The following is a 26,220-nucleotide window of genomic DNA, read 5'->3' as shown; positions in this document are numbered from 1 at the left end:
CACATGTACATTGACTATCGTCAACTAAATAAGCTGACCATTAAGAACAAGTACCCTTTACCGAGGATAGATAATCTGTTTGATCAATTGAGAGGAGGTGCGGTGTTCTTCAAAATAGATCTTCGATCTGGGTACCATCAGCTGAAGGTTAAGGAAGCTGATGTGTATAAGACAGTGTTTAGGACTCATTATGGTCACTATGAGTTCCTAGTAATGCCGTTTGGATTATGGACATGATGAACTAAGTATTTCAACTCTATCTGGACCGGTTCGTAGTAGTGTTCATAGATGATCTTTTAGTGTATTTGAAAACCGAGGAGGAGCATGATGGACACCTGCGGATTGATGGACACCTGCAGATTGTTCTTCAAATTCTGAGGCAGAAGCAGTTGTACTCAAAATTCAGCAAGTGTGAGTTTTGGCTGCAAGAGGTGACATTTCTGGGACACGTGGTGTCTGCTGAGGGGATTCGGGTTGATCCTCGAAAAATTAAAGTCGTTTTGGGTTAGAAATCACCAAAGACTATATCTGAGATTCGAAGTTTTCTGGGTTTAGCCGGGTATTACAAACGTTTTGTGGAAGGGATTTCAGTGATAGCTGCACCTTTGACGAAGTTGCTGCGCAAAGGGGTGCCATTTATTTGGTCCGACAAACAGCAAGAGAGTTTTGAGAATTAAAGAAAGTGCTAACTGAGGCTCCTGTTTTGATACAGCCAGAGTCTGGGAAGGAATTTACTGTTTACAGTGATGCATCGCACGTTGGGTTGGGGTGTGTGTTGATGCAAGAAGGAAAGGTGGTTGCTTATGCGTCGCAGCAGCTTAAACCACACGAGGCGAATTATCCCACTCATGATTTGGAGTTGGCGGCGGTGGTGTTTGCACTAAAAATTTGGAGGCATTATTTATATGGGGAAAGAACGATTATTTATACGAGCCATAAGAGCCTCAAGTACCTCCTTACTCAGAAGGAGTTGAACCTTAGGCAATGAAGGTGGATTGAGTTGCTTAAAGATTATGCTTGTTCAATTGAGTACCACCCAGGTAAAGCTAATGTAGTAGCTGACGCACTGAGCCGTAGAGTTGTCTCAGATTTAAGAGCAATGTTTGCTCGTCTTAGTCTGTACGATGATGGTAGCTTGTTAGCTGAACTACAACTGAGACCGACTTGGACTGACCAAATTAAGGAGAAACAGTTATTGGATGAGTCGCTAGTTTCTCATTTTCAACAAGTGGAAAATGGTGAGACTTCGGATTTTGGACTGAATGGGGAAGGGGTGTTATGTTTCCGTGGAAGAGTGTGTATACCAAAGGATTCTGATCTGAGGCGCATGGTAGTCCTTATGCCATGCATCCTAGTGGGAACAACTTATACCGAGATCTTCGTGAGTTGTACTGGTGGCTTGGGTTAAAACGCGAAATTACCGATTATGTGAGTAAGTGCTTGACGTGCCAGCAAGTTAAGGCTGAGCATCAATTACCCTCGGGACTACTGCAGCAAGTTAAAATTCCACTCTGGAAGTGAGAGAGGATAACCATGGATTTCGTGAGTGGGTTACCCTTGACGCCTACTAAGAAGGATTCAGTCTGGGTGATTGTAGACCGACTGACTAAGTCTACCCATTTTATACTAGTCTGCACTGATTATTCGTTACAGAAGTTGGCCATGTTGTATGTGGCTGAGATTGTGAGACTGCATGGTGTACTGATTTCTATCATATCTGACAGAGATCCTAGATTCATAAATCTGTTCTGGAAGAAGTTACACAAGGCCTTGGGTACACGACTGGATTTCAGTACTGCATTTCATCCTCAGATGGATGGACAGTCTGAGAGAGTAATTCAGATATTGGAAGATATGTTAAGAAGTTGTGTATTGGATTTCAGGGGCAGCTGGGAGGATTATTTGCCGTTTGCAGATTTTGAGTATAACAATAGGTACCAGTCCAGTATTCAAATGGCATCGTACGAAGCGTTATATGGTCGTAGGTGTCACTCCTACTTGCTGGATGAACTGGGTAAGCGGCGAATTTTAGGGCCGGAGCTAGTTGCTGATACAGAAGACAAGGTAAAATAGAATTGAGAGCGGTTGAAAGAAGCATTTGATAGGCAGAAGTCCTATGCAGACTTAAAGCATAAAGAGGTCGAGTACTCTATGAGGGATAATGTCTTTTTTAAGATGTAACCTGAAAGAAAATTATGAGGTTTAGTCAGAAGGGTAAGCTGAGCCCTAGATTTATTGGGCCTTACTGAATACTTAAGCATATAGGACAGATTGTATATCAACTTGAGTTGCCTCCGGAGCTGGAAAGAATTCATGACGTGTTTCACGTCTCAATGCTTAGGCGATACCAATATGATCCCTCGCACGTCATGCCAGTTGAGGAAATTGAAGTTAGGCCTGATCTAACTATTGAGGAGGAACCAGTACAGATATTGAAACGTGATGTTAAATTATTGAGAAAGAAGTCAGTTCTACTGATCAAAGTGCTTTGGTGCAATCACGGCGTAGAGGAGGCCACGTAGGAACCAAAAGAGACGATACAACATAATTACCCTCATCTATTTTGACCAGGTAAATTTCGAGGCCGAAATTTCTTTATAAGGGTAGAGTTGTAATGCCTTAAAAATTTAGGGTTTGTAATTTTGCCGGGTTTGACATAAATCATAGGTTTGGTGTGGTGGCTAAATGATTTGGGCATGTTTGGGGGTGTCTGAGAAGGCCTGGCTTCAAGCTCTGGCTTTTGCAAAAATTTTGTTTTCTCTTAAAAAGAACCTGAACGTTGGCACCTAGGCTTTTTGAATAATTGTGGTTGCTTGTTACCCCAAAAAGCCTTGTGGCTTGGTGACATGTGGCCTGATTTGCCAGATGAGCAGACTGGGGTTCTAATCCCATAGAAGGTAAAAGATGTTAATTTTGTTGCTTGGGACGGCAAGAGTTAGTAGTGGACTAAAACTCTGTTGGGTGAGAGTTTGAATGGGTCTTAGAGGTTGTTAAGGGGGGATAAGGGGAGAAAATCTTGGAGGATTTCAAGGGATTTGAATTAGTAGGAGTTGGAGCCGAATAGGGGTGCTTGTGAGTGCAAATTCGGCTAAGGGGGTTGTAGGGAGTGTGTTTTCGGCAACTAGGAAGGGTATAGGTGCCGAATTGTTCTTAGACTATTTCGAGTTTTGCATTTTTGTTCTCTTGATACCATTTCCCTCTTGTGTCGACTTCTTTTAGTATCTTTCATGGTTAAGCCAAAATTCTTTCCTGCTATTTCTCCCTTTTGTTTTTCACTCTATGCCGAATACACTCTTTCGGTTCACTTTCTAGCCTGTGCTGAAACTCTTTTCCTTCTCTTCTTTCTTTTTGACCCCTTCTCCGTTACTCTGTTGTGTTTCTTCCCTTGGAGCCTTGACCGAATACCATTTGCCCTTTCCTTCTCATCTTATTCGGGTTTATCTTGGTGCTAGCCGAATATCTTCTTTTCTCTACTGAATTTTTCCCTACTTTGATCGAGGTAAGTGAGTTCCTCTTGGTTGTCGGGTTTTTTTATCAATGGTGGAGCCTTGCTAATACGGTTGTCAATTGTAGTTTCACAGTGCCGCCGATTCTCTTTCTTCTTTCTATAGTGGTCTCCCTCTTTATCTCTTTCTTCTTTCTATAGTGGTCTCCCTTTTTAATCTCTTCTTTGTATCGATTTCTATTAGGAGAATGTTCGTGTCATTGCATGCTTTGATTGTAGGTGGTATTGGGGTTGGTCGAAAGCTGTTATCCTCCTCCCTTGGTTTACGTTCTGATAAGGAGTACACTTAGTCTAAGTTTATTACTTTTAAGGTTGCTAAATAGATGGGATTTCTGTACAGATTGTCGCCAATAGGTGAAGGTTGTTGGTTAAGGGTGGTTTGAACCCTACATGTTCTATCAAGGTGAAGCACATGGTGTGTGGTGATCTCTTCTCCAAACAGGTGTGTAGTCGTACACCCAACCTTACTCTGTGTTCAATGATGAACGTGGGTGTGTAACCACACCAAGGCTGTTGTAGATCGGCAAGAGCTGAAAAGCTGGAGTTTCAGGTTTTGAGGCCCTGCGAGCATGCGATCGGTCGTGGAGTAAATCGAGCCTACATATTATGGGCGATAGACTATAAGATCGTTGCGTGTGTTTCATGGATTAGGGCCGTTATGGGACTTGTTAGGCCGAGATGGGCCGTGCGGGCCCAATAGACCTGTGGGCCCCACAGGATAGGATATGCGGTAAGTGACAAAATATGGAATGGGACATGGAAACTGCATTGACATGACTGAACTTGAACTAAATAGGCCACATAGGCATGTGGCCCCACTTGGGCCGAGTAATGGACCTTGGGCCCATTTATACTATTTTGGCCATAAGGGTTATCTGAGTCGTTCGAGACAACTGTAGACCTTTCGAAGGGTCATTATCTGTACCAAGACCCTAAAATTGGTTTAATGACCGAAATACCCCTGAGGGGTAATTTTGTTTTACCCCAAACTGACGTAATAACCATTATAACGCTAGTGGCAAGTTAGTTGAGGTGTGTATAACATTTATATGACGAGTTTTGAGTATGACATACTACATACATGTAATATTTGACACGACATCTGCATGGGGTTGGGTTTATGATATGGAGGAACTACTGTATTGGTAACTACGTCACGTTTACTATTACTGGTGGCTTGCCACACTTACACTCTTGGCGACTACTGTTGCGTTATTATATCTGGCGACTTTCTTTGCGATATTGGTGTCTGGTTGGGTGGGTTGATTGATATCCCCGCATGGTGTGTTGGTTGGTATGGGTGGTGTGCTGGATGGTTTTAGGTTGGGTTGCATTTTGCACTATACTGAGACTGTATTGGCCTTAGGCCCACACTGTTACTGTTAAGGGCTAAGGCCCAGACTGTTACTGCATGCACGGTTTCTTATAGGCTGATAAGGGATTACACACTAAGTTTTCGTAAACTCACCGTTTCTTTTAGTTGTACAGGTAATCCTTAGCCTTAGACGGTTTGGAGCTGAGAGGGACTCGGGGTGGCCACACAATCACGAATGACTTTCTTATTTAATGATTTTATATTTGGGTTTTGTTTTTGTAATAAGGCTATTTGGGGTTTTAACTTTAAATTGGGCTATGATGTGGTATTTATCAACTGCTACAGTAGTAACATCGGGTTTTCAAAATAATAACGTTTTCTATAAGCAAACCTACAACTTTAATACTGATAAAAAAACATATTGAAGACCATACACGTTTTAAACAGCATGAAACACTAGGCATACACGGGCTTTAAAACTATAAAGGCTTTTACGACAACCGGTTTAACATCATAAGCTTGTCGGGTTTTCGGGTAATTGATGTGGCACGTCAGATTTGGCCGTAACGTCTAGGCCGGGTTTGGGGTGTTACATGACAAGTCATGACAATGGTAAGGTACCCGTGTATCCTTAGTATTCTAAGTGGTTCAATGGGAAAATTTAAAGAGAATATCAAGGTAAGGTAAGGTAAGACGAGTTATACTAAAAAAGGTAAGACAAGTTCATGCTAGAAGAGCAAAGGTAAGTATATAATGTTCATGTATGCTTGATAAGGAAAAAAGGTAAGTAAAATGTATTAATAAATTTGATTAAGTAAGTATTTAAGTAAGTGAGTAAGTGAAGAAGTTTAAAATATGTCTATGACAATTAACGAAGTTGCATTAAATAGTATCATGCCAAGTAGTAAGATAATTCTTATGAATGTTGTTATTTATTTACATGCAAACTTACTAAGCTTAATGCTTACCCCCTTTATTTTCCTTCTTTTTTTATAGTTTTGTTAAGCTAACTCGGGGATCGTAAAGTACGTCAGAGGTTCAGGCACACTATCACAAGGATTTTTTTGGTATAGCTAGACGTTTCATTTTGAGTATGGCATGTATAGCATCGTAGCCATTTTGTGTGTATGATCTTATGATATGGCTAATGAATGTATGTAAATGCTTGATAATGATTAGATATTGGAATGACTAATCAAGGACATGTTTGGTGTTATGTATGCGTAAATGCTAGTTATTCCATGGAAATCATGAAAAAGGTGAAATTAGCTTTAAAATAGTATGGAACAGCAATAATGATGTGAATTTGAAAAATCACTAAAATCAGTAGAAATGGATTTAGATAGTGAATGAGATATATAATTAAATCTTATTGAGTCTATTTTCATATGAAAGAAACATAGTAAATAAAGGAGTTGTATTTTATGACATATTTAAATTTTGGTGAGACAGGGTCAGAGTGATTTCTGAATCCCCTGTTTTGACTTTAGAAATTCACTAAAAATTGTAAAAACATAATTAAGAGCTATACTTTATATGTATATATTCCTTATTTAGTATAATTTTAATTCTGTATAGGGAGAAGATTAATTCGTAGTGAACAGAGGTCAGAGTAGCCGAACACTGAAATAGGGAAAACTTTAACTAATAAAATGTACTAATTGGCTAGAGAAAAAATTCTGAAAAAAATTAGTAAGAATATATATGAGTCTTGTTTCAGATAAAATTTACGGATTTGAATTTTGAGTTTCTTAACTCGAGTTATGATTTATTTAGTGACTATGACGCGGATGGATAGTTTATTTATGAAAGATGAAATAAATTGTTTTGATTAGTTTAAGTGATCAGAAAATTTTTATTGATTCTGATTTGTTCCCGAACCATTTCAATTTCATGTTTTAGGGTCTCGAGAACCTTTTTTAGGGACATAATGAATGAATGAAACTATATTAATTTTAAAAGAAAATTTTTATGCCCCGAATTAGAAAGCTAAGTCTGGTAACGCCTCGTGCTCGACTTCGGCGACGGTCTCGGGTTAGGGGTGTTACATGAACTCTATCGATCTTTTAGATGAGGACTGATGTGATTTCCCCATCTGTCTCTTCTTTGAGTCTCGAGACTCTAAAGCCATTTTCCGTCTTTCCTTAATCAACTCTTCTGCTCTACAGGCTCTTTCGACAAGTGCTACAAATTCCCGTAGCTCTAAGATGCCAACAAACACTCAGATGTCTTCATTAAGCCCATCCTCAAATCTCTTACACATAGTGGCCTCTGTTGACATGCACTCCCGTTCATACTTACTGAGCCTCACAAATTCACGCTCATATTCTATCACTGACATTCGGCCTTGCTTTAGCTCTAGGAATTCCTTTCTCTTTTGGTCTATAAACTGCTGACAAATATACTTTTTTCAAAACTCTTTCTGGAAGAATTCCCAAGTTACCCTCTTTCTCGATACCACAAACACGAGAGTGTTCCACCACTAGTAGGCCGAATCTCTCAAGAGCGACACTACACACTTCACGCACTCCTCAGGCGTGCATGACAGTTCATCAAATGCCCTTATGGCATTTTCTAGCCAAAACTCTACTTTTTCTGGGTCATCATCTATACTAGCCCAAAATTCCTTGGCCCTTTGTTTACGAATCTTATCCACTGGAGGTTTCTCCCTCCTAAACATGTCCATGCCTTGCAGAGCTACCGAGGCATATAGAAGAATCGGAGGAGGTGGGGGAGGTGGAGTGTTCAGGTTCACATGAACAAACTCCATATACCAAGCGTCCATCATTCAGAGGTAGGCTTCTCTAGCCCCTCCGCCTTGACCCATAGTTACAGGCTCACTCTCTACTGGCGCGGTCCCTTCAGCGGGAGCCGGCGCATTACTTTCCACATCATCCGCTGAGGTTCTATCAGGTTCCATTTACTATATGAAAACATAATTTATAATCGTCAAAAATCGTCACACTATCAATATACAGTTATGGCATGTATAGCTAGACTCGTACTCTCGCTAGGTTAGTCCTAGAACCGACTAGACCATAGCTTTAATACCACTAAATGTAACACCCCAAACCCGTATCCTAAACTGTGGCAGAATACGAGGCGTTACCCAACTTTAAACTCAAGCTTTCATTCATTTCCGAGTTATCGAAACTCTGTTCAATTTTAAAACTTATCAACATATCCTGAATATGGGCTTACGAGGCTCAAAGCACACATCGTAAATCATTCGGGACCATTTCGAGCCCTTTTTCCAACTTTAGAAAATTGTCACTTAACACAAGGACCCACGCCCGTGTGGATGGGTAACACACCCGTGTAACCATTTTGACATGGTCGTGCTGATGGCCCATGTGGCTCACACGGCCTAAGCACTCTAGGACATGCCCGTGTCCTACACCCGTGTAGAATTAATTTCTAATTCACACCTACAGGGGTTTTCACACAGCCAGAAACACGCCCGTTTCAATGGCCCGTGTCCCTCACACGGCCACAACACGCCAGTGTTCTAGCCCATGTTCAAAAACATGGACATTCTGTTTCTAACGTCAGCATGCTCATAATGTCACACGCCCAAGGGACACGCCCGTGTGCTGGGCCGTGTCCTCCACAACGGTTGAGACACACGGCCGTGTCTCTGCCCGTGTGTTTATTACCATGCATACTAACTTGAAATTTTTATATGCAGGGGACACACGGCCAGACCACACGCCCATGGGGCAGACCGTGTGTCACACACGGCCTAGACACACGTCTGTGTGCCTACCCGTGTAGACAGTATAAGGCTATTTACCAAGCCTTATTGCCCCCTTACATATATAGTTCCATACAAATACCAACCAATATCGAAACAAGTATAACTCCTATAACTAAATCAGCCATAATAGACATTCATTCAACCATGAGAATGCTTCTTTTATAAATTCAAAATGGATGTTAGCCATCATTCAAGGCTTAATACAAATTGAAGGGTTTCCAACCCAAGCCAACACATATGGCCAAGCCTCAGTAACACAAAATAATAATATCTAGGTCCTACACATGCCTTATTCAAAAATATAAATCCAACTATACCGAATGCTTCGGTTGATAGTGTGATCGATATCTCTGACTTCTGGAATCCTTGAGCTAGTTGGACGGCACTGTAAGGAAATGAAAAGGAAAAGGGAGTAAGCATAAAGCTTAGTAACTTGTATATCAATAAGTATACAACAACAATTTATCCATAATCAACATGCTCATGACACCAAAGTAGGCATAAGTGTAACTAACTCAATACCATCTATACAAGTCACCTATTATATATACTGAGCTCATATCTCATACGTACCAATGAGACACCTGTACCATTCACAACACGGTTATACTTCCCTCATTAGCTTAAGAACATAACGTTCACCATTGAACCATTTGGAACACTACTAGATATTCATTAAGCCTCAAATGTGGGTAAGGTGTCGATGCCATGTCCCAGACATAGTCTTACACTGGCTTACGTCTCGAGGCCGATGCATGTCCTAGACATGTCTTACACTAGATCTCATCTCAATGTCGATGCCATGTCCCAAACATGGTCTTACACTGGCTCACTAACAAATGACCCAAACGTCACAGCATGAATATTCGATTTACTTCTTAAGGTTACAATGGAATTACCACTATCTCAATTATCATTATATATTCTCAATTTCACAACCAAAAAATTCATATTATATTAACTCAATACAATTCAATACATACGTTAACAATGTAGTTGTATTCTTTAAATACAAATTACCTCGGATTACAAAACTGTAACACCCCGTTCCCGATACCGTCGCCGGAGTCGGACACGAGGGGTTCTCAGACCAACTCTCATGTGTCACACAGACTATTTTTCACATTTCCAGTCCAGCTGGCAAACTGCGTCCCTGTCACCTTAAAAATCATATCTCGAGTTCCAGAACTCGAAAACCAGTTCTGTAAATTTTCCCCGAATTTAGACTCATATATCCATCCGTGGATTTATTTCTAAAATTTTTGGTAGGGCCAATTGGTACAGTTTATTAGTTAAAGTCACCCCTGTTTCAGGGTTCGACTACACTGACCTTTGCGCATTATGACCTGGATATCATCTCGTACAGAGCTCCAATGCTCATGTCGTTTGTTTCTAATGAAACTAGACTCAAAGGGGAATCTATGAATATAAGGCATGACTTCTAATTGTTTTTGGATAATTTATGGTAAATTTTCACAGTCGAAACATAGAATCCAAAAACTGTTCTGGCCCTGTCTTACGAAATCTTGAATATCTCTTAAAATACAGCTCATATGGTCGTTTCGTTTCATCCATATGAAAATAGACCCATCAAGCTTCGAGTACATAATTTTTTTAGCAATTAATTCCACTTCTACTATTTTTAGTGATTTTTCGATCTCATATCACTGTTGCTGTCCGCAACAGTTACTGCAGTAGACTATGCCAATTTCATGAATCCTTCCTTAGCCTTACTAATCATCCATCATACATGACACAAATTATGGCCACCTTATCAAAATTAAGGTTTCTAAGACTCGTGGCTATAGATTCTATCATCCCACTCAAACGACCACATAGGCCATTTTCACATGGCTTAAAGTTTACAACCCAAAATTTAACAAAACAAAATAGCCCATACATGCCAAATGTTCTCCTAAGTTGACTAAGAAGACAATACCCAAAAATTGCTCGCCGGTGTGATGACTTAGTTGACGGTTCCGAGCATCCAAAAGGAGACGAGTCCAAGAAACCTAAAATGGGTGACAAGAAAACACCGAGTGAGTTTATAACTCGATAAGTCATAAGCATTCCACAACCATCCATTAATAAAATTATCATAAAATGAAATAATGAAACAAGGCCAAGTGTTCCACCATACCGAACTATACCATAGTTCCTTAGACCTTTCGGATCAATCTCACACCAAGTCATACATTTACATTTCATATATTATTCAATAGGATATTTGAAGCAATTTCCATACATCATTTCATTTCCGCAACAATCATGCAATCAAATGAACTTTCATCTATTCCACGATACCTTATTTACGGTAATGCAATTGAAATCATCACATAGATTTAAATCTTACCAACTCCACCCGAGCATGAACATAGCATCTATTAGCCATGAACTCAAGGTACTTACTCTTTCCGCTGTCCATACTCATCTCGATAAAGTCACACCTCCGTATAAATATTCAATCGGAGATATGTGTAGAGTTCGCACACATAGTGCTTAATACTCAATCACGCACACTTAGTGCCATGTGATTCAAGCCCGCACACATAGTGCCATATAGTCCAAACTCGCACACTTAGTGCCATACATTACAAGCTCGCACACTCAGTGCCAATCTCGTCACCGTACACATCTATTTCTCGCACACTTAGTGCCGAAGCAAACTTCCTACACATTTCACTATCTCTTTTACGTTCAACAATATCATCTTTTCATACACATACATTTGTATATATTTCATCTCATTAAACACAATTGCATAGATATTACAATCATTTAAGCAATATCAAATATATGCTTAATGACTTACCTTGTATTGGGTAAAATGGTTCCAACTCGGCTACTCGATGTTCTTTCCTTTGCCTTTGCTTGATTCTCCACCTCTAGCTTCTTGAGCTTAATCAATAAATAAACTAGTTTAACCTTCTTGCCACATATTTATACATGACATAAACTATACTATCATCATTAATTCATCAAATCACAAAATTTTATCTCATGAACATTTAACACTTAACATTTACCCCATCTAGGCCGACTTTGCTAGCACACAAGCCTTTGGCCGAATGTCCTTGACCTATAGTCACCCAAAATTTCTTTGTTCTTTAAAATTCATCCAAGACCACATTCGGCACCTCCAACTAATAATTTAGATACTCTCAAGCTCATTCACAAGTACTATTATATATCACATTAAGCATTAATTATTTTGCAACATGAATTCTATAGCATGGCGAATACTCATGCACATACACATATAACAACAAGAACTCAATGGCACAAAATCTCCTTTTATTAAACATTCATCTCACTTCTCTTCATGCTTCGTCACAACAACATTAAAATACCAACCAAGAAAGACAACCTCCATGGCGAACTTCATCTCCATCAAATAGCAAAGAAATCTAAGCCATGGGCTAGGTAGGTTTCAAACTAACAACTAAAACATGCATGAATCTTAAGGAATGACATCAAACATACCTCAATCTAGTTGCAAGTATGGCCAAGCTTCTCCAAACCCCCTCTCCCTCACTCACGGCAATACAAAAATTTGAGAAAGGATGAGCACTTTTTTTTTTGTTTTCTTGTTCAATTCACGGCAAATGGGGGCATCCATGCTCATCATTTTTTTTCCAATTCTTTAATGCTAGCTTTTATTTTATGGCTTCCTACATACACCACTAACCTAACATGTTGGAAACATGTTCTCTTTGCCCATAATCTTGTCATGGCCACCACTATCCTTAGGAAATGGACTATTTGACATGCAACTCCATCTATTTTACTTCATTCTTTTACTAACCTCTTAAAATTAGCCACATATATTTAAATCCTTTCACATGAGTCCTTTTTCTTTCAATTCACGCTCAATTTAACTAAATCAAAGAATTAAAAATTCACACATGCATTTTCACATATATTTGGCATGGAATAAGGTATTTAAATGTTTTTGTGACCCAGTTTTGTGGTCCCGAAACCACTTCCCGACTAGGGTTAAATTAGGGATGTCACAAAAGCGATACGACTAGTCGGTTTAGTCGATTTGCTTTGCTTTCCCCCGGTTTAGGTTCGGATTTGAAAATTCTTGATCTATATTAGGAAAATACACTCATTTAGTCACTAAATTCAATTAGGCAAATCAAAATTTACATCTTTGGTAAAATGACCATTTTTCCCTAGACTTTGGCAAAAGTGACTATTTTACCCCTATGCTCGAAAATTGATTTTCATCGATTTTATTTGCATCTTAAGCTTAGATAAACTCTTTTTACTCTTATAGAAACTCCAAATTCATCATATTTTACACATTTATCAACTATTTTACAACTTGTGCAAAATAGTCCCTTTAGGTGTTTTCATGGTAACACCTTTCACAAAAGTTGTCTATTACACAAGTAAGACTCATATTCTTCCATAAAATTTCAAAAAACACCCTAAATGCTCTCATGGAAAAACCCTAGACCTTCAACCATTTTGCAAGATATACCCCTCATTTGAAAACTCATGCTTCAAGGGTCTCAAAAATACAAAAAATATCAACAAAGGACATGGAAATAACTTACTTGTGAGTGCTTCAAGTTGTTGCAAATTTTGAAGTTCAAAACCCTCCTATGCTGGTAAAAATCAGTAAAGAAGAAGAAAAATAAAAGGGGTGTGGCCTTTGTTTTATTTAATTTAAAACTAGTCAAAATCAGTGACCAAACACCACCTAATTTTGACTTTTCCATCAAACTGTCTCCTACGGCCGGCCACCCTAGTCTATAAGGGTCTAATTGCTCTTTAAAAACCCCCATTTTATCCTCTAGCTATTTGACATCTTTAGCTATCAAATTAGGACTTTTACATTTTATGCAATTTAGTCCTTTTTCACAACTGGGCTCATAAACGTTAAAATTAGCTCACCAAATTTTTCATGTACTATTATAACCATTCTGTGACTCTATTTTGATAATAAAATAATTCCTCCAACTTTAGATTTGTGGTCCCGAGACCACTATTCTGACTAGCCCCAAAATCGAGCTACTACACGACCTATTCCTACGGTTTAACCGAGGATTTCCCATATCAATTTTCATCATACATAGTTCATAGTCACATTCAAACATTTTATGCGATATCAATCATTCAATGCATAATAACAGTAAAGTTGTAATATTTACGCACAACTTACTTGTTTCAATGGAATATCATATTCCATCAAATTTCCAATGTATTAAATCATCACATATAATTCAATACAATCATAGGAAGATAGATTTCAAGTATATTAACAATAACATGAATAACGTGCTTATTTAGTCATGCAGATTTACCTCGAATGCAAAAACGGCTAATTATTCTCTTTTAATCCATAACCTCGTGCTTTTCGATTTAAGTCCGAATCTCGATTTTCTTGATCTATAATGATAAAATCCACTACTTTAATTATCATATTAACCAATACATTTCATAATTTATACTTTGGCAAAATGATCATTTTGTCCCTAGACTTTCACAAAATTTACGATTTTACCCCTAGGCTCGTAAATCCATTTTTATCGAATTTCCTCATTAACCAAGCTTAGCCAAATTGTTTTTATACCTATAGCATCTCAAAATTTCAAATGTTTCACACAATTACCATCCATTTAACAAACTTCACAAAATGGTCCATTTTAGGTGTTTTTCATGAACACCACTTCACAAAAGTTGTTTATTTAACAACCATAACTCATTTTCTCCCATAAAATTTTAGCTAAAAACATAAATAATCTCATGGTAAACCTCCAAACTCTGAACCCTTTTGCAAAATAGTCCTCCCATTAGCTAGCTCATGCTACAAGGGTCCCAAAAGTACAAAAATTATCAAAAATAACCATCTAAATAACTTACTTGCAAGAGGATAGCTTGGCTAATGTTTTAAGCTCCAAAAAACCTTATTTTTGCTAAGAATTTTGGTGGAGAAGAAGAACACTATAGCCTCCCTTTTCTTTATTTTATTTTAGTCAAATAAGTCACCAAAAGCTCACCTAACCTTGACATTTTGATTTTCTTTGTCCCTATGGTCGGCCATCTCATTATTAAAGGCCTATATACTCTTTAAAGACCCTAATTTTTTTTTATTTAGCTATTTAACACATTTAGCTAGCAAAATAAAACTTTTTCCCTTTATGCGATTTAGTCCTTTTTCGCAATTAAGCATGAAATTGCTAAAATTATTTCACCGAAATTTTTATGCACTCATATAAATTTGCTATAACACATAAAATAATATTAAAAACAATTTCTTCAGCCTCAAAATAGTGGTTCTGAAATCACTATTCTGACTAGGCCCAAAATCGGGTTGTTATAATGTCTCTCCCATGCTTTGCCGATGTAGATTCACATAGGATGTTATATTCACTCCCTTAGGGACTTAACACTCTCATTTTCCATGAAAAAATCAAGGAGCCAACATGAACGCTCCACTTCATCAATAGGATGTTCGGGTAGAACGAGAGACTCTAAACGACAAAGCCAGAAGTCTTCCTCCCCGATAGTGACTAGTGTGGAGAGTGTAGATGATCAAAAGCCAAAGTGTAAGAGTTGCAAAAAGTTCCACTTCGAAGAGTGCCGAATGAAGAGTGGTGCGTGTTTCAGATGTGGTTCTCTTGACCACTTTCTCAGAGACTGCCCAAAGTGAACCGAAAAGGAAGTGGAAGTAGCCCCGAAGTCGAGTACTCCCATTCCACGGGGTAGACCTCCGAGATACCCTGGGAGTGCTAGTGGCAGTTGAGTAGCAACTAAAGACACTGCAAAGCCAGAGGTTCGAGCCCTGGCAAGAACGTATGCGATAGGTGCTCGAGAGGAAGCCTCTGCTCCTGATGTTATTACGAGTACTTTTTCTCTTTTTAATACAAGTGTTATTACTTTAATTGACCCAGGGTCGACGTATTCATATATTTGCATGAGATTGGTGTCTAGTATGAACATACCCGTTGAACCTACAGAATTCATCATTAGAGTGTTGAACCCACTAGGCAAATCAGTCATGGTTGATAAAGTCTGTAAGAATTGGCCTTTGACGATTCAGGGTCATTGCTTTCCGGCTAACTTTATGTTATTACCATTTGATGAATTTGATGTAATACTTGGTATGGATTGGTTAACCCTTCACGATGTAATTGTAAATTGTAGTAGTAAGTATATTAAATTGAGATGTCCGGATGGTGAGATTCTACTGGTCGATTCAAGAGAATTGGGCTTGCCGCCAATTATAATTACAACAATGGTTGCTCAGAGATATATGAGAAAAGGGTATAAAGCCAACCTTGCATTTGTATTGAACACTAAGGAAACAGAGTTGAAGATTGAGTTTATGTCGATAGTTTGTGAATATTCCGATGTGTTTCCGGAAGAATTACCCGGATTACCTCCTAAAAGGGAGATAAAGTTTGGTATTGAATTGGTTCTAGGGACAACTCCCATTTCTATTGCTCCGTACAGAATGGCACCAACCGAGCTGAAGGAGTTAAAAGCACAGTTGCAAGAACTTACGGATAAAGGATTTGCAAGACCAAGTTTTTCACCTTGGGATGCCCCTATACTATTTGTAAAGAAGAAAGATGGTTCGATGAGGCTATGTATAGATTATCGACAACTAAACAAGGTAACTATCAAGAATAAGTATCGTTTTCCAAGGATCAATGATTTGTTCGAGCAGTTGAGAGGAGCCACCATGTTCTCTAAGATAGACTTGAGGTCTAGTTATTATCAACTGTGAGTTAAAGAATCGGATGTACCTAAGACAGCTTTCAGGACGAGGGATGGTCATTATGAATTTCTTGTCATGCCGTTTGGGCTGACGAATGCACCGGCCGTATTTATGGACCTCATTAATAGAATCTTTCGGCCATATTTGGATAAGTTTATCGTTGTGTTCATTGACGACATCTTGATTTACTCCAAGAATGAGACAGAGCATGCGAAGCACCTGAGAATTGTGTTGCAGACCTTGCGAGAAAAGTAATTGTATGCTAAGTTTAGTAAGAGTAAGTTTTGGCTCCAGAAAGTTAGATTTTTGGGTCATATTGTTTCGGGTGAAGGCATTTGAGTTGATCCAAGTAAGATCTCTGCTATCGTCGAATGGAAACTGCCTAAAAATGTAACCGAGGTTAGAAGCTTTTTGGGCTTAGCTAGTTACTATCGAAGGTTTGTAAAAGGATTCTCCATGATAGCGACTCCGATGACGAGATTTCTACAGAAAGACGTTAAGTTTGAATGGACGAAGAAGTGTCAATAAATTTTTGAGAAGTTAAAAACAATGCTAACCGAAGCTCCTGTTTTAGTACTACCTGAACCGAGAAAAGAGTTTGTGGTCTACAGTGATGCATCCTTAAATGGATTGGGTTGTGTACTTATGCAAGATGGTAAAGTGATAGCCTAAGCTTCATAGCAATTGAAGTCACACAGAAGAACTATCCAACACACGACCTAGATCTTGCCGCCATCGTTTTTGCTTTGAAAATTTAGAGGCATTATTTATATGGTGAGACTTGTCGCATATTCACAAACCACAAGAGTTTGAAGTATTTGATGTCTTAAAAAGAATTAAATCTGAGACAGCGGAGATGGTTAGAATTAATTAAGGACTATGATTTGATCATTGACTATCACCTAGGAAGGGCGAATGTGGTCGCCAATGTGTTGACAGAAAATCCTTGTTTGCTTTGAGAGCCATGGATGCTAATTTGGCATTGCTTGATGATGGTTCAGTCTTGGCAGAGCTAGAGGCTGGGCCGACATTTCTTCAAGAAATCTATGATGCTCAAACTAATGATGAGGACTTACAAGCTAAAAGGACTTAATGTGAGTTGGGCATCAAATTAGATTTTTAGATTGGTTCTGATGGATGTTTGATGTTCAAAGATAGGTTTTGTGTACCCAAAGACAATGAGCTTATTCAGAAGATTTTACAAGAAGCACATGACAGTCGTTTGTCAATTCACCCGGGGAGTACCAAGATGTACAATGATTTGAAGAAAATGTACTGGTGGAACGGCATGAAAAGAGATATTTCCAAATTTGTATCAAAATGCCCGGTATGTTAGCAAGTTAAAGCTAAACATCAAGTACCTTCAGGGTTGTTACAGCCTGTGATAGTCTCCGAATGGAAGTGGGACAGAGTTACCATGGATTTCGTGACAGGATTGCCTTTGACTCCGAAAAAGAAAGATGCCATATGGGTTGTAGTGGATAAGTTGACAAAGTCGACTCATTTTATTCTGGTAAGGACTGATTACTCTCTTGATAAGTTGGCCAACATATACATTTCTAAGATTGTAAGGTTGCATGGAGTACCACTGTCGATTATTTCAGACAGAGACCCGAGGTTCACTTCAAGATTCTGGAATACATTACGAGAAGCCTTGGGTACGAAGTTGAGCTTTAGTATAGCTTTTCACCCTCAGACTGATGGTTAATCTGAACGGATGATTCAGATTCTCGGGGATATGTTGCGATGTTGCATCCTTGAATTTCAGGGTAGTTGGGAAAAATACCTGTCGTTGGTATAATTTGCCTACAACAATAGTTTTCAAACAAGTTTGAAGATGGCACCTTATGAGGCCTTGTATGGCAGGAAATGTCTAACTCCATTGTACTGGACAGAACTTAAGGAAAACTAGACTCATGGAGTTGATCTGATTAAAGAAACTGAAGAGAAAGTTAAAGTGATACGGGATTTTTTAAAAGCGGCATCAAATAGGCAAAAGTCATATGCTGATCTGAAAAGAAAGGAAATTGAGTTCCAAGCTAGAGATAGAGTATTCTTGAAAGTATCTCCATGGAAAAAGGTGTTAAGATTTGGTCGGAAAGGCAAACTGAGCCCGTGATTTATTAGACCATATTAGATCACTGAAAGAGTTTGACTGTTAGCCTATCGTTTGACATTGCCACCCGAACTGGAAAAGATTCATGATGTGTTCCATGTCTCTATGTTAAGGCGATACGATCAAACCCTTCTCATGTGATTTCGCCAACTGAGATTGAAGTTAGACCAGACATGACCTATGGAGAGGAACCGGTTAAGATATTGGCTCGTGAGGTTAAATAGTTGAGGAATAAATATGTGGCTTTAGTAAAGGTTTTATGGCATCGACATGGTGTGGAAGAGGCAACATGGGAGCCAGAAAAAACCATGAAAAGCCAATATCTGAACCTGTTCACTGGTAAGACTTTCGAGGACGAAATTCCCTAAAGGGGGAGAAATGTAACATCCCAAAATAGGGCCTAGTCGAAATAGTGGTTTCGGGACCACAAATCCGACATCAAAATATTTATTTTATGATTCCTATGAGGCCTAGAATATGAGAATATGCATGTGTTAAAGTTTTATGAAGAAATTCTTTGAGTAAGGTGTCCAATTGGAAATTAGGGTCTAAATTGAATAAATTTCAAAACTTGGATTCTAGAAGCAATTTGTATGAAATTGCTTTAGATTATAAATTAGAAGGTCTTAGAGAGAAATTTTCCTAATTTCTAAGTTTTTGGACAAAAATGGGCTTGCATGGATGAAATTTTAAAGAAATGGCTTAAGGGCATTTTGGTCATTTGGCATTTTAATGAAATAAAATTGGAAAAATGAACCAAAATCAGCTCATTCTTCTTCTCCATGCTGTCGAAAATTCAAGGGTCTTCATAGCTAGGGTTTTCAAGCTTTTCAAGCTCAATAGTAAGTGCTTTCAAGCCCCGTTTTTAATGTTCTTTGTATTTTTGAAATCCCTGTAGCTTGCTCTATCCATTTCTACCCATATTTCATGATAGGGTTCATGTACCTAAGATAGACTTGTTCGATGATTTGTTTGCCATATTCGATGATTTTTAAATAAGTATTGTTTGCCAAGGATCGATGATTTGTTCGACCAGCTGAGAGGAGCCACAGTGTTCTCTAAGATAGACTTAAGGTATTGTTATTATCAACTGTGAGTTAAAGAATCGGATGTACCTAAGACAGCTTTCAGGATAAGGTATGGTCATTACAAATTTCCTGTCATGCCGTTTGGGTTGACGGATGCATCGGCCGTATTTATGGACCTCATGAATAGAATCTTTCGGCCATATTTGGATAAGTTTGTCTTTGTGTTCATTGACGACATCTTGATTTACTCCAAGGATGAGACAGAGCATACGAAGCACCTGAGAATTGTGTTGCAGACCTTGCAGGAAAAGCAACTATATGCTAAGTTTAGCAAGGGTGAGTTTTGGCTCCAGAAGGTTGGATTTTTGGATCATATTGTTTCGGGTGAAGGCATCCGAGTTGATCTAAGTAAGATCTCTACTATCGTCAAATAGAAACTGCCTAAAAATGTAACTGAGGTTAAAAGCTTTTTGGGCTTAGCAGGTTACTATCGAAGGTTTGTAAAAGGATTCTCTATGATAGTGACTCCGATGACGAGATTGCTACAGAAAGACGTTAAGTTTGAATGGATAGAGAAGTGTCAGTAAAGTTTTGAGAAGTTAAAAACATAGCTAACCAAAGCTCCTGTTTTAGTGCTACTTGAACCAGGAAAAGAGTTTGTGGTCTACAGTGATGCATCCCTAAATGGATTGGGTTGTGTACTTATGCAAGATGGTAAAGTGATAGCCTATGCTTCACAGCAATTGAAGTCACACAGAAGAACTATCTGACACATGACCTAGAGCTTGCCGCCATCGTTTTTGCTTTGAAAATTTGGAGGCATTATTTATATGGTGAGACTTGTCGCATATTCACAGACCACAAGAGTTTGAAGTATTTGATGTCTCAAAAGAATTAAATCTGAGACAGCGGAGATGGTTAGAATTAATTAAGGATTATGATTTGATCATTGACTATCACCCAGGAAGGGCGAATGTGGTCGCCAATGCGTTGAGCAGAAAATCCTTGTATACCTTGAGAGCCATGGATGCTCGTTTGGCATTGCTTGATGATGGTTCAGTCTTGGCAGAGCTAGAGGCTAGGCCGACATTTCTTTAGGAAATCTATGATGCTCAAACTAATGATGAGGACTTGCAAGCTAAAAGGACTCAATGTGAGTTGCGCATCGAATCAGATTTTCGGATTGGTTCTGATGGATGTTTGATGTTCAGAGATGGGATGAACATGAAATACATGTAAAAAATGAAATGTTGAATGATGAGCTCATCTAAGTTAAATTACATGGTGCTTTGTTATGTAATTAACTCATTGGTTGAGTGCATGTGATAGGGAACCACTTCATACTTGTTGGTTTCCTTATTTATTATGGATGTATGCTAATTACTTGGTAAGTTTACTTTCTGGTTATTCGATCTTACTAGGCATGAAAATGCTTACCCCACTCTTTTCCCTGTCTTTCAGAGCTCGAGGACTTGTAAAGTTTGGAAGACGGTTGGAGAGTCAACACACTATCAACTAGTCCAGCTTTGGTATATAGATACTTTATCTTGTTCAATGGCATGCATAGGTATTTTTGGATCATTTTGTCATATGTGTCATTTGGCTAGCAATGTAAAAGCTTGAATGTTATGTCCATTCATTTTGTGTATGGCCTTGATATATGGCCTGTATTTGTATGGGTTGCTATCCTACTAATTATGAAATTTTTTTTACTTGTTGAAATGATTATATGGTGTATTATGAATGGATATGATAAATGTGACCAATTCATTTGAAATTGGGAGGATCAAAGTTGGCAATGAGTTAAAAGACGAGCCAAATCTGATATTGTGATTAATGAAATTATAATCCTTAATACAAAAAAGGTAACCTAGCTTGTGCAAAACCAATGATATGAGGTTTACATGAAATCGACAATCATGATAGAACTTGACTGCAATTAGGGCATGTTAGATATCAGTAGAAGCTATAGATGAGAGTGGGAAATTAAAGGTGACCATAGGCTTGAAAAGTAGCCTAATAAGGTCCACACAGATAGACACACGGGCATGTGTCCAGGCCGTGCGTGACACATGAATCGCCCTTGGGCGTTTGGTATGACCGTGTGTCCCATGTACTTAAAATTTTAAGTTAGTGTTGAACATGGGCTAAACACATGGGCGTGTGTCTTGGCCGTGTGAATCTAACAGAATGCCCAAGTTTTAAACATGGGTAGGCCACATGGGCATGTGCCATGGCCGTGTTTTAAAGTCAGTGTTGCACACGGACTGAGGGCACTAGCATGTGGTGCCTTAAAGCATGAATTTTTCAAGTTTTTCTTAAGTTCTCGGTTTAGTCCCGAACCGTTTCTAATGTATGTTTTGGTCCTCATGAGCCTGTTTAAGGGACATAATGAATGTGAACGAGAACTTTAAAATTAAAAGAAATTTATGGTCTGGTTATATATGCGTATACATGAGTTAAGTCCGGTAGCACCTCGAACCCTGTCCCGGCGTCGGATACGGGCAAGGGGTGTTACACACACTTAAGTGTTACTACCCCTTTATATAGCCCAAGTCTCTCCCATGCTTTGTCGATGTGGGATTCACCTAGGGTGTTACAATTTTTTTTTCGTTCTTCGACTAGGTGGACTATGTAGAGGCTGAGAGGACTTTGTTGCGGCATGGACTTAACATCACACAAGGGGATAAGATTGAATAAAAAAGGTATATCTTCGACCCTATTTTCAACCCGATCCGTTCCTTGTACATGTATTCATGGTTGATGATCACGGTAATAATTTTTCTACTGCATCATGGGGCTTACCGATGATCCAACACTTATCTATTTGAACTTAAGCTTTTTCTTACATCAAAGCATATGAATTACGCATAAATAGTTCATCACACACTTAAGATTAAGGCAATCACACCATGAATGTCGCAAGTGAATAAATCCAAAATTGGATTTAGGTTCTATTCTACTTGGGTCCTACCCGATGCAATATCAATCTAATCAATCATATCTATGTCTCTATCTTCTAGGAGTCATTCGCTCCAATGCTCAAGACAAAGCATCTCTCCAATTAGACTTGATAGACAACATATTAGTCTTTCAACTCTTTGCTAATTTTTTATTAGGCAAAGGGCATGTTTAGGTTAATCTACTACTAAAAGCTAATTTTCAATCACTAGGTATTAGTTAAACATTAGATAACCAATGAGTCAATATTTGCTTCCATTTTGCTTTGCATGCAAAAACATTGAGGACAATACAAAGAGTATTAATGTATTTAATGAATATTATTATTAAACCATTTTGTTCGAAACATACAAGTGTACATAGATGAAAATACTACACTTAGGGCACCAATCCAATAACTTCATTTAATAACTGAAGCCTAATAAGTCTTAACTAAATTAGATCACTTTTAATTTGGGCTAACCTTTTAGTAAATAATTTATTTTTATTATATATGTGATGTTCATATCATCTAACACCTTATTCTTAGGTGCCAAAGAACTCTTATCCAATCTATCAAAACTTATTATTTCTCATCCTTATTTTTTTATCTTTGCTTCAATTATGTACCATGTTGTATAAAGTTTTGTATGCTGATCATTCTTTTGTTATTTAAGGTGTCTTTCAATAATAAGCTTGCCATCTAAACAACTTGATCTCAATCCTATTTCGCTGCCTTATATCAATTGTGGGTGCTAAGTTTTATGCTTGGTGATTGGAGCAACAACACAATGCTAATGTTGGTTGAAGGCATGGGGAAATGGGTGTTGTGAAGAGTTTGATAGAGGCGTAAGGCAAGACTGCAAGAGAAGGCTTTGGTCAATGATAGAGGGGTTGCTGATGGTTAGCACAAAGGTGGAACAAGGGAGACTAGTGGCTAAAGATGAAGGGAAGAAGAAATTAGTGGTAAAAATAAAATAAAATTTGATTGATGAAAAGTTCTAAGGACTAAGTTGATAGAATTTGTAAATATAAAAAGTTAAATCTGTTAAATTATTTAGAATTAGGATTAAATTGATATAATATATAAGTATTGAGAACTAGTATTATTATACTAATTGAAAAAAGGCAATGTCATTATTTGCTTTAAAAATTTAACGGAAAATAACTAAAATAGAATTAAAGGACTACAAAATAAAAAATTTTATAATTAGATTACCAAAATACACTAACAACAGGGTGACTAAGTGTATATTTTACCCACATTGATTTAATTTAATTTACGTAAAGGAAAAAAAAAATTATTGGGAAGGTAGCTATTTGAATTTCCCGCCCAAGTTTCAACGGTTCATTTGGTATCAGTTGGAAGATCTAGATTGTAGCTCGAAATGGCGAATTTCAAATCAGGCTACGCGGATCCAGTGCTTGAAAATCCATGTTCCAAGGTGACGAAGAGTTCAGGTAGAAAGAAACTCTCTGTACTTCTGTTTCTGTTTGTTTCTCGAGAAAGCAAAGAACGATTCGTTTTTTGTTTTCCTGAACAACATCCGGTATATAATCAATTATGTGTTGCTGCTATATTGGTTTTGAGGAATAATATTTCATATAGAATCAGGCAGCTGCTGTTTGTGATTTGAGATGTTTGGTTGTGAGGAGAAATTAGCTGCTTTTTCTTTGCTCAACAAGTGCTTGATCAAACACAATCGTATTTTGTAGGAATTTTCGCTTGTATGTATCAATTAATTTGTTTTATAAAAGCAGTTTCTGCTGGGGTTTGCATGATGAACACTATCTGGAGGGACCAACAACACCCATCTTTCATCAATTTCATCTCCTCCTTCCTAGCTGCAAATTCTTTCCGCCTTAACTTTGTTCCAATTGCCCCTGTATTTCCTTCGTTTTCCATTTTTTCTTTTCTTTTCCTCCTTATTACTGTCATCCGATGTACGGATGATTGGTTCCTAACTCAGCTGCTTTTATTATTTGTAGGACTTCATTTTCAATTGTGGAGGATTGTCTGTAGCATTTATTTTTGTAACAAAATGGGATTGCGGCAATGTCGAAACAATATTCAGCAGGTGAAATATTATATTAATAATTGCTCTTATTTTATCCATCTTCTAGTATCATCTTCTGAATCATTTGATCTGACATTTACAGGGCAAAAAAGCTCAAGGCTCAGTTTGCTCATCTCTACGTCACTCTTAACCTTCCAACTAGGGACCAAAATGATTCTTTTCTGTGCTCTTACTTCAAGTAATTCTTATACCAACCAAACTACTTCTATGGTTTTTGCGTTTTGACTGTATAATAATTCTCAAATAACTAATTCATAGATTTTATGATTTTGGTGGAAAGGTATGAAATGCAGCTTGGTAGACCTACATTTGTGCCAGTTCAAGACATTGAGATGGGTTTCGAAAAGATTGTGAAGATAGCTCACTCTTGTGGAGGTAAGAAGATCCTATCTACGTATGAACACTTTAACCCAATGCAATGATTAAAAAACTGGATCTATGTGTCGAGCCGCTTGTACCAAAAGCCGCAGATTAGTTGCAAAAACTGGCTATTAATCCAACTAGTATAAATCAAATAGAATCGGTAAAAAAAACATACCATTAACTCACTGCAGTTTTTTATAACTATCAATTATATGTAATATATATTTAACATTAAACTTAGTGTTTAAATATAAAAAAAATGTATATTAATTGGTTCTACCTTCATGGAATTTTAAGCTTTATAGTAACTGATAAACTGCTATGTTACTACAGTTAGCAAACAGCAAGAGGTTAAAACAAAATTGAAAGCTGAGGTTCGTTGGAAGATCATAACTTGTCTTCATTCTTCATATTAAGATCTATTATGTGGAAATTTTGTTTCCTTTTCATTTTCTTGCATGTGAAGAGGAACCAATCAGTGCAGCAGTTGGAAAATTTCATTAGAGTGGTAACATCCATACCAGGGATTGATAACCACGATGCAAATGCGGTATTTATGTTGTCCTTGTCGAGCTTGTTCAGTTTACTTTCTTCTTTTAGAGTTGTTATCCTATTCATATATATACCCACAAATATATATGCCCTTGACAAATTGATATGAAATTAGAGCAATTCGCATTCTGCTATTTTTACTTTCCTATGCTGTGATTACCGTTCTAAAATGGTAGCAATATTTTACTAAAATTTTATCCATGGCAAAAGAAAGTTTAAATATTTCATGTTCATGGTTAAATAACTCGATTATCTTTGCAGCTAAATCAAGCAATTGGTTCAATTGAAGGGATTGCTAAAGCATCAAAAGAATACATTTTAGAAACTACAGACCTTTCTGCAGACAATGCTGAGACAATTGTAAGGTTTTTCAGAGATTCAAAGTTTTACCTGTGTCCTAAAATCATTTAAAGAGGAGAAACAATTATCTCTTCAAATCAGCATTTTTTTATATAGTATTCAATATGGTATAAACACCGAGGTATTTTGTTTTGTTTTGTTTTTTTTTTTTTTGGGTGTTAGATTCGTCAGATCTTACTAAAAACTCGTATTGATATATGAAATGCAAACATTGTCTTGCTTGTTTGTTTAGGATATTTTTTTATTCAATTTAATGTGATAAAAGTGGGATTTCTAAGGATTGAATTTAAGATTTCATGTCACAAATGATTCCGGTATCTCGATTTCTAAATATGATTTTGTTTACTAGACAAAAAAATCCTTAAATTTTAAAATTTCGCGATTATAATTCTTTTTTTTTTAAAAAAGTTTTTATGTTTAATATTATATATTTTAATCGCCAGAACCTTAAGGATTTAACCATAAGACATG

General features: G+C 37.7%; 1 protein-coding gene across 1 annotated transcript; it reads left to right on the top strand.

The window, feature by feature from the left end:
• Positions 1-23,664: 23,664 nt before the first annotated feature.
• On the top strand, positions 23,665-26,020 carry LOC108472149 (protein PARTING DANCERS). Its single transcript, XM_017773663.2, has 8 exons — positions 23,665-23,857; positions 24,158-24,282; positions 24,386-24,474; positions 24,557-24,652; positions 24,755-24,849; positions 25,171-25,211; positions 25,304-25,387; positions 25,651-26,020. Exons 1-8 carry the CDS (start codon positions 23,785-23,787, stop codon positions 25,798-25,800), a joined length of 753 nt encoding a protein of 250 aa, XP_017629152.1. The 5' UTR covers positions 23,665-23,784; the 3' UTR covers positions 25,801-26,020.
• The last annotated feature ends 200 nt before the right edge of the window (positions 26,021-26,220 follow it).

The sequence above is a fragment of the Gossypium arboreum genome, chromosome 5 (genome assembly GCF_025698485.1).
Source record: "Gossypium arboreum isolate Shixiya-1 chromosome 5, ASM2569848v2, whole genome shotgun sequence".
Taxonomy (NCBI): Eukaryota; Viridiplantae; Streptophyta; class Magnoliopsida; order Malvales; family Malvaceae; genus Gossypium; species Gossypium arboreum.
This window is presented reverse-complemented; position numbering and strand designations above follow the sequence as displayed.